The 13,169-nt window shown below is 36.2% G+C and overlaps 1 protein-coding gene across 1 annotated transcript; it reads right to left on the minus strand.

Annotated features, from left to right (window-relative positions):
• Positions 1-364: 364 nt before the first annotated feature.
• On the minus strand, positions 365-10,395 carry LOC121426749 (allene oxide synthase-lipoxygenase protein-like). The gene is made up of 12 exons (XM_041623132.1): positions 9,639-10,395; positions 8,742-8,786; positions 8,094-8,219; positions 6,901-6,998; positions 6,119-6,251; positions 5,493-5,588; positions 4,474-4,688; positions 3,265-3,524; positions 2,618-2,694; positions 2,028-2,201; positions 1,406-1,569; positions 365-484 (listed from the first exon to the last, which is right to left on the minus strand). Exons 1-12 carry the CDS (start codon positions 10,137-10,139, stop codon positions 370-372), a joined length of 2,004 nt encoding a protein of 667 aa, XP_041479066.1. The 5' UTR covers positions 10,140-10,395; the 3' UTR covers positions 365-369.
• Between the last annotated feature and the right edge of the window lie 2,774 nt (positions 10,396-13,169).

The following is a 13,169-nucleotide window of genomic DNA, read 5'->3' on the forward strand; positions in this document are numbered from 1 at the left end:
ACATTATGATAAACATTTTTAAACAAAGATTATCACAACCCATGATACAAACAGAGAAAATTTTATTTTCTCATGTATTTACTGTATAATAATGCGGTATTGTAGCTGAAAAATCCAAACATAAAGATTCTTTAAATTCTGAGCAAAGAATAAAATTGATATATATAAATTTTTGTTTAATAAAGATGTTACTTTGCAGGAACACTGTTGTGTGTTGCTGCCCTCTATGTTCGTTGGTGCTCACTGTAGTGAAAAACAGGAAAGGTCATTTTTGAAAAGTTGATCATGAGCTAACCATGAACTGGCTTTTACCATATGCGCCTTGACAAAACACAAAACAGTGGAACCCTCTGCCATGAACTGTCTAGTTTAAATACTGATTGCATTAGGAACTTCTTTAGGATTGAGGTATGTGTACTTCTCCTCTCTCGTTTCATTCCTTTCATCGATGATGGCGCCCACTCTAAGCAAGTCTGCTTTGAACCTGGAATAGAAATATGAAAATCATAATCACTTAAAATGCAATGAAAGAATATACAAAACAAAGTATGCATACATTAATGTCTTTTTATCAGGTTCTTGTAATTTAGATCAATCTACAGATAAGTAACATTTTTTACTACAACTCAAAGTTGGTTAGTCAAATCCTTAAATCCTAAACGACTGTCTTATCTTTGAAAGACAACTGTCAATGAAAATATTTTTTGGGTTATAATTATAACAAATTGATGCCAGATAATGATAATGTGCTTTGTTTTGTTTTATTAATGCCAGATAATCATGCTTTCAAAAAAATGAAAGTCTTGGGCTTAGCAATAATGATAATGATGAAATGTTTTCAATTACTAAACCTACCAGCATGCTTATGTAATATCTGGGCGCCCTTTGATTGTTTTTATTGATATCATGATTATCATTTTACATATTCCGAGGGCCATTTAGAATGCAAAAAAAAAACCTTATTAGGATAGGTGACCCCCCCCCCCCGCGCTTGGTGTAATCTTTGAAAGGTGCTCCTTACTGATTCAATACTTGAAAACTGACGGTGTCATGTAATTGATTATAATAATCATAACAAATGATGCCATGTAATGATAATGTGCTCTATTTTGTTTTAGTAATCAAATCATGCTTTCGAAAAAAAAATGAAAGACATAGGCTTAGCAAGAATGATAATGATAAAATGTTTTCAAATACTAAACTTGCCTGCGTGATTTGAAAACAAAATGTAAAGACTGGGCGCCCTTTGAATGTTTTATTGATCATATCGATCATAATTATCATTTTACATATTCCAAGGGGCATTTACAAACATAATAAATGATTTTGAAACAATATAATCAGGATCTTTAGGTGACCCCCCCCCCCTCTACGCTTTGTGTAATGTTTGAAAGGTGCTTCTTACTGCTTCAATGCTTGAAGACTGACGGTGTCGTGCAGATACTGTACTTCAAAGTCTCCTAGTCCATTGGTGCCCCGATCACTGAGTAGCTTGGTCACCAACATGATGCTCAATGTCATGTCTTTGGGCGGCATCTGTGCCAGGATGTCTTTCTCCGTCAGCTCGGTCTGATCAGAGGAGAAATGACGGTAAGAGGGAAATAAAACATAAGACATCACTGCAAAAATGTCGTTTGAAGTTTTGTTTAAACCCGTGGCTCTTACAACTATTTTTCAAAGTTTTTTTTTTAAGATTGAAATGATTTTTTTAAATATTTAGATAAGTTGTTTTACAAAGCTTACACAATAATAAAAAAAGTTTTAACAGCTTTTGGTTAGAGTGGTGGGCTTCTATAAACAAGGTGCTCAACATTTTGAACAGCGTGTTCACAGATAAAAAGAACATGACCAAATATAGTTTCGGGATATAGGCCTATAGTTGATATCAGAATTTAGTTGAGTTTAATTTAGTTAAGTTTATAAGAGTTTATTAATTCATATCGAGCTTTGTCTGGTATTAGGGGAAAATGCATGAAGCAAAGTTACCACAGCATACAATATTCTGTATAAATTGTAAATGTATTTACCTTATCTCGTGGTGGATCGCCGAACAGAAATGATGGGTAATTTGGCGGGAAACCATACTCGTCGTACTGCGAAAAATTCGATGCTGCATGCCCGACGCTGCTGATGAAGATGAAGTTGGTCATTATCTCCGTTACCTCGTCTGCCGTCGAAAATTCTCCGCCGTTCGGCACGCCCTGGGAAAGGAGGCATCACATGATTTTAACATTTTAATGTGGCTGATTTTTGTTCGTAACGGTTTAAATGATATTGTTATGGTTTTAAAATGAAATGGCATTTTTACATGATTGATTTGCGATTGTTATGTTGTGATTTCGGAATGATCAGTTCATTAATATTGTTTTACTCATCTACCCCCCCCCCCCCTCTCTCTCTCTGCTCTGCCCTTCTAACTTTATCATAATGATTGTTTGACCCACATAGCTCCTATGTCCTTCTGTACTTCTCCACAACTGTATTTGAATGAATGTTTTTCCTTATCCCGTCAGTATATCACATTTTGTTAATATATAATTTTTTTATCTAAACAGAATATGAACGATCTTTTTCAAAGACGTATAAAATTTCACTAACAGCATGACTGTAGGCATACCTTCATTTTGCAGCATGAACATAGCGTCTTTCCCCAGTGTTGAAGCTCAAAATCTGACGTCACTCTTTCTTCCGAGGCTATAAAAAAATGATGTCGACGACATTTGTAAGGTATATATATGTTTAGTTTCTCACTATCATTTTAGTTGGGGGTAGTTTGTTACCCGAATCATTCATTACCATGATTACGGAAAAGGATTAAAGGAACAATGTTTAACGATAGAATAATGTCATGCAAAACGACTGAATATTGTTTTAAAAAGTCTGGAATGGTGTTTTTCATCAATCTTGAAATGTCAAAAAGTGCAATTATTATGAGCTATAAGCAATCAATGGGCAACGATGTATAGTGACATGGTAATTTCATATCTGAAATAAATTTTCGTAACCAATTTATCCCCCACAATACCCATAGTAATAGGGAATGTTTTTCATTTTTAATGTCACTTTATCCATCAAAGATAAATCAACAGATTTCCAATCACTGACTATACTTCCATAATAAAGATTATTATTTCACAGAACAATTATAAATTTGATGGCATAACCCTTACCCTTAATAACGATAATAATAATAATAATGATAATAAATAAAATGAAATATAATACAATACAATCAAAATATAATTTATGAACATCAAAACTCACTGTAGTGATGATCGACTATCGTTTTGACGTAATCGTGTATCGCCCTTCTCACAAGTCTAGCATCATCCCGGTAGTGATAGTTGGGAAGAACTTCCGGGTCGTCGACGCCCCTGTCGGCGAGGTCATTTTCAAGTGAGCCTTGTTTCTGCAGTGACCAGCGGCTCCATGATCGTCGGATAATCTCAAACATGCCGATCCGACCGATAGCCATGCATTTATCAACCCATCCTCCTTCGCTGACGAGTTTGGCAAGAGCTCGCCTGCAGAGAAATATTTATAAGTTAATAGATGTTGATATAACCGAGGTTTTCAAGTGTTAACATGGTTAATGTACTGACCGGGGGGGGGGGGGCAGGCAAATGTATCGCTGTATACTACACACGCGTGGCCAAATTATTTCCAAATACCCCCTATAAACGAGTTTTTCTCTGTGTGCAAAATAACCCCCTACACAAGTTTTTCGTGGGTTTTATTTACACATTTTGGCCCCTAAACAAGTTGTCGTGGAAAACACATATCCTAAACACATTTGGCTAGTCTTAAAAAAAGCTTTGGAAAAAAATACGTTTGACCCTGCGATTGACCAGTCTGTCAAAACTACCCCTTTTTTGAAAAACTGAAAAACCCCTATAAATGCGTTTCGGGGGGGGGGGGGTCACGAGTGTGTTCAGCAATATATTTGACTGCCCCCCCCCCCCGGTGTATTGACTTGAAAGAAAGTATGTACTTTGTTGCACTTCGAACTAGAAAGGGCGTTGCATGCTATTTGTACAGCTATCTTATCAATAAATGTGCAAAGTTGGAACGCATGGTCGAAAGGTTTTATGACTTCGCGCATAATATTAAGATAAGTCTTTTTCGAAGATACATAAATATTGACTCTTCGCCTTTATGACTATGCAGTCATCATTCCTGATGTAGCCTATTATAAAGCAAAATAGTAACCCCTTTCAATTTAGGCGACGAGGTTTACAATTAACTTCCTCATAAATATAAGTGCATATATCCTCTTTCCTAAACTTTGCTTCAAATCGTCTTTACTAGCTGCTTAGTTTCATATGAACATGGGAAGCTTTTATGATGAATGGATAATGCATGTTTAGGAAATCACCATGACTACTCCAATGAGGAAAAAATGGTACGAACGCCTACGAAAAATGCCGATCAATACCGATCACAGACGGATATCTCCGAACATTAATTACTCACGTGTTGATTGCTATGAGGAAGATGAAATGCGGCGCGAGGAGACGAAACATCGGGTGAGACTGGGAGAGACAACGATGCGTTGCCACGGCAACAGACTCGATGATGAGATGAGTGTATGCGAGATGTGTTGTGGATTGGTGAAAAGAAGCATCTGCGTTGTTAAACCACATCTTAGCCATTAGCCAGACATACTCGGGATCGGTTGGCAAAAAGATCTGAAATGAAAGAAATACAATAATAAAAATGGAGAGGTCAATATGAAATATATGAATGGGTTCTTCTTCTTCTCCTTCTCCTCATCCTCCTCCCCCTTTTAATCTTTTTTTAAAGTCCAATTTACCTTATTCTTATGAAATGGACTACTCTTGGTTAGAAGTTAGAACTAGGTTTGTGACATAGCCGCAAACTCTTTTAAAAGGGCGGTACTGGGTGATGATGATGAATGATGCATAAAATGTTTTAAAAAGGTCGTTTTACACCAAATACAAAATGACATCATGACGGCTGTCGAAGAGGCCTCTGTGTCCTTAAACACTATACTATTTAGGGGCCTCTGCGGAAAAAAAATCACGCGTAGCAGGGGCTGGTCCAGGATTTTCCAAAGGGGGGGGGGCACATTTTTTCAGAGGAAATATTTGACACACACAAAAAAAATGATATTTCGTCCCCCCCCAAAAAAAAAATTAACAAGCCCCTCCCCCCAAAAAAGGTCTTCCCTTTCAAAGGGGGGGGGGCATTTTTACATTACATATTTTAATTTTGCTTCTCAAAAGGGGGAGTACGGGCCGGCTGTGGGCTGTGCCCCCACCCCTTGGATCGGCCAGTGATGCTTAGGGTTAGGATCTACTCCTCAATCACCCTTGAATTAGATTGATTGTTTGAGTTCAGGGCTCCCTGACCCGAGCAGTAGTTTTCTTTTTAATACACTGAAGAGACCATCCTTTCCTAAAAGAAAATAAATAATTGAAATAGATGGCAAAATAAACTATAAAAATCGAACAATCAATGAATAAAGTTACCGGATTGTTTTCCGAAGGATCTTGATGGAGTTGAATTGCAAGAGGCATCAGGTTTCTATTTTTGTTGACGAAAAACAGGCATATGGGTGCGCAGATCTATGAAGTTTTGAAAATTGAATTGAGAAAAAAAAGTTAAACACTGAATGTTTGATACACGAAACGAATTAGAGATAAATGAAATAATAAGCAGAGCATGCTATTTTATCTGTACGTCCATGTCCGCCTCTTAGTTTATTTCTTTATATTCATTGACAGAACTGAGGAATTATTCTACATGAGTTTTAATTGATCGTTCTCCCATCATGATTTCCTTCTCTCTCTCTCCATCTATCTTACTTCTTCCCTTCTCCTATTCTCTCTATCTTATAGAATGGAAAATAACCCATGATAATTTATTTGGTATTATGGATCCTATCCAACGTCAGACAATTCTTTATTTTTTTTTAGAAAACACTGAATATAAAACTTCGATTTTATTTACTTGGAGTAAATTTATATATCCAATGTCATAATCGATTATGAGAGCATGGATAACATTTACTTTTTTTCGGCTTCAGAAGAAATACCATTTGCATTACAATCACATATTTCTTGCTAATTCAAAATTCAAAGTGAAAAAAACCTACCTTTCTACCATTGGTGCAGGGGAGGTCACGCAGAATTTCGTAGTCCAAAATGAACAGTCGTTTCCTCGACAATGCTTCAGAAATAGTCATGCCTTCCAATAAAGGTCGTAACATAGCGTCTGTCACTGGAAACCTAATAGTAAAAGAATGGAGGTAGAAAAGGGAATTATATTAATTGCATGGAGTTTCTTTCTACCTCCATATTCATTGTAACAATCACATGTTGAAAAGGTTTTCTAGTTTAAATAAAGGCGACCTCTCTATTTTTTTAATTCGTTCGTATGGCTATACGGTCGTGGACGAAATAATCCCTAATTGTTTTCGTAAGAAAAAGAATATTGTTTATCGGCCTAATATTAAATAAATTTATCTGCAATTAGAGTTTTGTCCTGATTTCAAACCGAGGAGAATAAATATAACCGACATGTATACTCATCGCTATTTTAATCCAATGCAATTCATTAGATAAAGCGCCTGTTCCTGAGAGATTATATTATTTTGCTCCAAAAAAATGTCATGTTGGTTACTCAACAGTGATAGCATTTTAAGAAAACAGTTGACCGGCCAGTTGAGCAATTCGAATATTAAATGTCCACTAACGAAACGAAATAATATGAAACTTAATGAAGAAAAAATATCATAACTTTGTAATACCATATGACTCAAGGCATCGTTCCTCAATTACAATATTATATCACGGATTTTAAAAACGCACTTCGTTTCATGATAATTATGCAGCATCATCATACATAAACCAGAAAAAAAATGGGGGGGTAGCTTACTTTGCGGGTATTTGGGTACACAGTCGGATATGCGTTGCATTACATCCAGTCAGTCGCTGATATCCGAACTCTTTATCCGATCTCCAATTCTCCATACCCTGCATTAGAAAGAGAGAGGAAAAATAGGAAATTATTATTTTTATCATATCTAGAGAACAAGACTCTAAATTCAAATAGTTTAGATTAATTCCGAGTGACTCCCATAAGTGGCCGACCGAACATTAAATTGGAATATAATTAAAAACTATAACATTATGATAAAAGATTGGACTTTATTCCGTTGAGATATGAAAATACATATTTGTGATTCTTAATTAACTATAATACCATTCAAGAGAAGAAATCGAGAAAAAAAGAAATTTAATAGATTTTGTGAGGCCCTATCCAAAATTGTGTTCAGTGTCATAATGAAATCGAAAATAAAATCAAAGAGATGAAATCGAAGTAAACTAAAAAATGCCCACGAATTAAAAATTCCATCTTTGATGAGGAGTGTTTGTCCAATTAAAGTTAAAATTAAATAAACATAAGATGATATAGACACTGCTAAAATTTTGAATTTGGTCTAAAAAATCAAAATTACTACTTTAATATTACTGTCTACACTGTTAAAAATCTCTTGATTTTATAGAAAATAAAAAGAAGATTTTGCAGAAAACCATAACAGAATCATTCTGTAAATTCATACAACAGGAATTTCCCTGCAATTTAGCAGAACAGGGGTCCGTTGCAGAAAGAGTTGCGTTTAAACGCAAGTCCAAAAATCAATCGCAAATCCCAAATGCACACTGTTGATTGGTTAAAAATTAAGTTGCGCATGATTTTTAGAGTTGCGATTGATTGCAACTCTTTCTGCAACGGGCCTCAGGTCTGTTTAAAAGGGGAAAAGGGTGTTTTATTTAAGGAAATTTGTAAGGTTCCATACACCAAATACCAATTTCCTGTAAGATTACACAATCTAGTAAGATTAGAGGTGTTCTCGAGACTCTGCTGCAGGAACTTCTTTTGTTTTAAGGATAAATTTTGTAACAGTGTACCTTAGTCTCTACTATTACTTTCTACCATTTAATTCAATTAAAGTTTATAATGTGGCAGTTATGGACCACCTTCCATCATTTTATGATGACAACATCAGGCCCAAAAACAATCTTTAAAAAATCTGGTAACTCGACCCGCGAATCGGAATTACTTACATAAGGCTTTGGGAGGAACCCGGTGTAAAGCTCGCCGATATCATCTAACTTTTTCCAAGATCTGGTGGTCATTTGAATGGTTTTGGTCTGCAGCATCAACTTCGCTTTTAGTTTAACAATATCCCACTGATGACAGAAAAATGGAAGGAAAAGGATGATGAGGAGACGAGAAAGACAATAAGAATAATGATGATATAATAACAACAATAATTATCATGAATTGATAAATGACAAAATACAGAGAACCTATATATTTTCAAAATAAATGAAAGGTCAGTATGTCATTTCTTCAAGGATAATAGTACAGAGAGATGAAAAGATATCTGTCGCAGGCTATGAAAAACAATCACAAGGAATGATATCATATTTAAATGTTTTGTGCACATTATTGCATTATCGTTTACCTGAATATGCATGATATAAGAAGCATATACACCGGGAATAGCAATATGGGTTCAAATCAAATGTACAATGGATGTTATTTAGAATGTTTAGAGTTGGCGATTTATTATACGACGTGCAGAAACAAATTTGCAATTTTACGTTGAAATTATTTTTATGGTTCGTATAATTAAATTTGACAGATGGCAAAATGTTGATGAATACTCTCCTGGTTAGATTCTTTTACTCAAATTGTGTAAGTCATACCTTGTAATCATCTGAGAAGGATTCGTCCACTGGAAAGTCTTTGATCTGAAAGAAATATATGAATGAAAAACACAATTTCACAACTAAGTAAGCCTACTCAAATTGCAGAAACTGACAGAAAATTGTACGCATCAAATTCATAATCGATCGTTAATAAATCGTACATCATTCTATGCGCATAACGCCAATTGCATATTTTGGACTCGTACCCTTCTTCACTGAACGTGTTTTTCACACGTCTTATAAAATGGGGATGTCAATATGATAAATTATTTTGTTATCAATATTCTATTTTAACTTATTGATAAAACGACATTGATTTACCAATAAATATCATATGGGGATTTTTATTTATCAATTATCATAGTTGTCACGTTATATCCTGTATCTTGCGATTATACAGATGAGTATGTAGAAGTTATAGTAAAATAAATGGAAGCATAATATTACTAAAAAAAAACACCAAATAAAAGAACCATATGACCAGCGTCACATATGAAATTTTACATAGGCCCTGATTGATCTTTAATTGGTCTCAAATTAAGGAAAATTCATAACATGGAGTTGTAAATTATAAGAATAAAGACATGGTAATAAAAATAACAATGAATATCATAATTCGAATAAAAAATACATAATTCAAAACATTATTTCCCTTCACTTATACTTCTGCTAAAATTGATTTTAATCATGGCGATAATAATCAGGACGTTGATGATGGCAATTATATCAATAATGAATATTTATTATTGTCTAGATTATCATTATTTGTCATATTCATCATACGAAGTCAACAATAACAATAATAACAAAACTGAAAATATAACAACACATGGGTATGATTCTATCCATTAGGTATGTCTTGTAACACGACATATAATAATTGATTAGGCCTACCTGGGGAATCAGCCCTTCTGCTTTGCATTCAAACTGATAAAACCTCCTCTTCTTGAGCAGTTCAAACTGCCTCTGTTCCGGTCTGTAATCATCTTGAGGAAGACAGACATCGTACTCGTTGATGAACAATTTCATGACGTCCCTCACCCATCGATGCACGGGGAACATATACCTTTCATTCACGGACACATTGTCCACCGCGACCGTGTCGACATACCAGTCATCATTCGGACCAGCGTCATCCCGCCAGAGCTCGATCGTCGCGATCTTCCCGAAATTCGGAAGGTTGGACACCGGGAACGTGTCGACGTTGCCGCGCTCGAAGTCGTCCTTGAAGCGGCAGTCGAGTTTGATATCGCGCGAGCGTTGTCCGTGGTCATTGATCAGGGCGATGTAGACGTTGGCGTCGGTGCCAGCGCCTTTGCGGTCGCCGGTCTTGACGTGGACCTTGTAGTCGGGCGTGATGCTGAAGCCGGGCGATGCAGAGGCGCCAGTTCCCATATTTTAGTTATAATTATTTATTCCGGCCAATAACTCCGATATACCACAAATTATGCAGTTGATAGTCCAATTATATACCTGCACGAAATAGTGTATATTTGGTTATATTGCAAAGGCATGAAAGGTGCTATAGTATACAGCACGAGAGCACTTCATACGCTTTTCCGTGTATCCTATATGGGATTTTATTGTTTACACCATGAAGGTTTCCACGGCCACAATGCCAATTGACGAGCCCATCGCTATTGTGTTCGATCAGTGAATGAGAATGATCAATACAGCGAATTGACAGTTGTATGGGGGATGGGCGAGAGTTATTATTAGACGATATACTAGCGCATTGATTGACGGTGTGTAAAACGAGGAGGAATCTGCGTTTTGGGGGAAGGGGTAATTTCTAATTCAATTTTCCCTATTTTAACTACGTGGTTAATATCACTGACCATTAATTAGGAAAATCTTAATCACAAATGATATTCGGACTTTTCTGTTACAAATTATACAGTTAATTCATGGACTCTAATGCCTTCACTGATAGCTGCAGAAAGATAATTGCTCAGTGATATAAAAATCTGAATCCCTGGAGCGCGAAACTACATGGGTACTTTAACCTTTAACGTCTTTATGAAATGCATGATAAGTTTGAATAAGGATCAAAATATGATTGAAATAGAAATTCGAGTTTACGCTTAAGTACTGGTGGTGGTGGTGGTGGTGATGATGATGATGATGATGGTGATAATGGTGATGATGATGATGATTATGATGATGATTATGATGGTAATGGTGATGATGGTGATGGTGATGATGATGATGATGGCGATGATGATGATGATGAAGATGGTAAGGATGATGGTGAGGATGATGATGGCGATGATGATGATGATGATGATGATGATGATGATGATGATGATGATGATGATGATGATGATGGTAACGATGCTGCTGAGGATGATGATGATGATGATGGCGATGATGATGATGATGATGAAGATGAAGATGATGATGATGGTAAGGATGACGGTGAGGATGATGATGGCGATGATGATGATGGTGATGACGATATTTGAATGATCACATTGATTGAGTTGATTTACTAACAGATTGTTGAAAAGGTAAAAGTTGATGACCTAATTTTCAGAATTTATTATCAAATTTACAGTCCGCTCTGCACTTTATGTGTACATGTAATAGCAGTCAGTCTCAATCTCAACAGGAGGGGGGCGAACCTGTAGGAGGAAGGCTAATCGTTCTGTAGACCCTTTTCCATCAGCTTACTTCACCCACTGAAGTCGTTTCTTACCCCTATCCTCCTGACTCCAATGAACACACTGCTGAGACCCACAATGTAAAGTTATAATGCTGCACTAAAGATTGCAATGCACGCTCACTCATGCATGGAATTTCAATTTGATAATTCATGAAATTGGCTCTAACAATTTAAATCGATGACGAATGACCATGCATTAATTCATCACAACACCCTCAAGTAAGTTCCAAGGGACTCGCCTCTCAAAAACTGAGTGAAACCGAAATTCCTGCCCACCCTAATTTTCATACCCTTTGTTTAAGTGGGTAGTGCTCACTCAAGCATGAATAGTTTCCCACCATTTTGGTGTCACTTAAAAGATTACTTTATTGGCTTTCTATATATATATATGTAAGTCTCCCTTCAAAATTATTACATTTGTGGGTAAAGTCATTATTACATTTGTGGGCTATCAAAAATTATTACATTTGTGGGTAAAGTGCATTGTTACATTTGTGAGTGAAATTATTACATTTGTGGGTAAAGTGTTATTACATTTGTGGGCGTTATTACATTTGTGGGTGCAACACCCCCCCCCCAAAAAAAAAGTGATAAACTTTTTATTTGGCAGCCATTTCAAAAGTGTATAGTTTCGGGGGGGGGGGACGCACTGTAGTCGATAAGATCTGAGGTTCTATTCCCAACCATGGCGGGTTTGCCTTCAGCAAGAAATTTACCCACCAGTAATGGTGCCCTCAAGCCAGTTGAGGCAAATGGGTACCGGCAGGAAGCAATTCCTCAAAAAGCTGGACGTGAGCACTGTGAGTCGGTAGACTAGCTTAGCCGGGTTAATATAAGCCTTGAGCACCATAGAAGGTGGATACGTGCGCTATGTGAATCCTATATATTTTATTATCATTTGTTTTATCTATTAATGTGGAACTTCATATTCTTCGTTGCGAACATTTTTTATGCATTCATGTGCGACTCAGTTTAGGGGGGAGGGGGCGGTGAAGAACGCGGGGTGGCAATATAAGGTTATTGTATTAACACCACATTTAAAGGGGAATCCAACCCAAATAAAAACTTGTTTTTATAAGGAAAAGAAAAATCAGACAATTTGATAGGTGAAAGTTTGAACAATATTGGACAAACAACAAGAAAGTTATGAATTTTTAAAAGTTGTAAATATTGGTAATCACTATACCCATGGAGACTTCAAATTGGCCGCATATGGGATGTCATAGTGATGTAAGGCAAGGACCACTCTTCCATGTACTCCAATACATATTATGGCTAAAATGTCATTTTTCCCAAAAGTTTTATTTCAAATTATATTTTTCTTTCATGAGGACATACTACAATATACCACCTGGGTTATATTTAGATTACTGCCCCAGGGGAATGGGTACTTAGGAGAAAACCACAAATTCCTGATAATAAAGTACATCATGGCCTATGTGAAAGTTGTCCTTGCCCTTTGTCATAATTTACTTACACAGTTGCCAATTTGAAATCTACATAGTATTAGTGATCTCAATTTTAATGCAGCTATAACTTTCTCATTGCTTGTCCGATTTCTTTCAAACTTTCACCGTTCTGTTTAATTTATTTTTCTCCTTCCCAACATAACATTTTATGGCCAAGGCTGGATTCCCCTTTAAATTAGGGTTAAATTTTAGTGATTTCTTTTAGGCATTAGAGTCAGAAGCGGGCGAGTCCAACACCCGCCACGCAAAAACTACACATTAATAAGGCTTTTCTCCTGTATGGATTCTAAT

The sequence above is a fragment of the Lytechinus variegatus genome, chromosome 13 (assembly GCF_018143015.1).
Source record: "Lytechinus variegatus isolate NC3 chromosome 13, Lvar_3.0, whole genome shotgun sequence".
NCBI lineage: Eukaryota > Metazoa > Echinodermata > Echinoidea > Temnopleuroida > Toxopneustidae > Lytechinus > Lytechinus variegatus.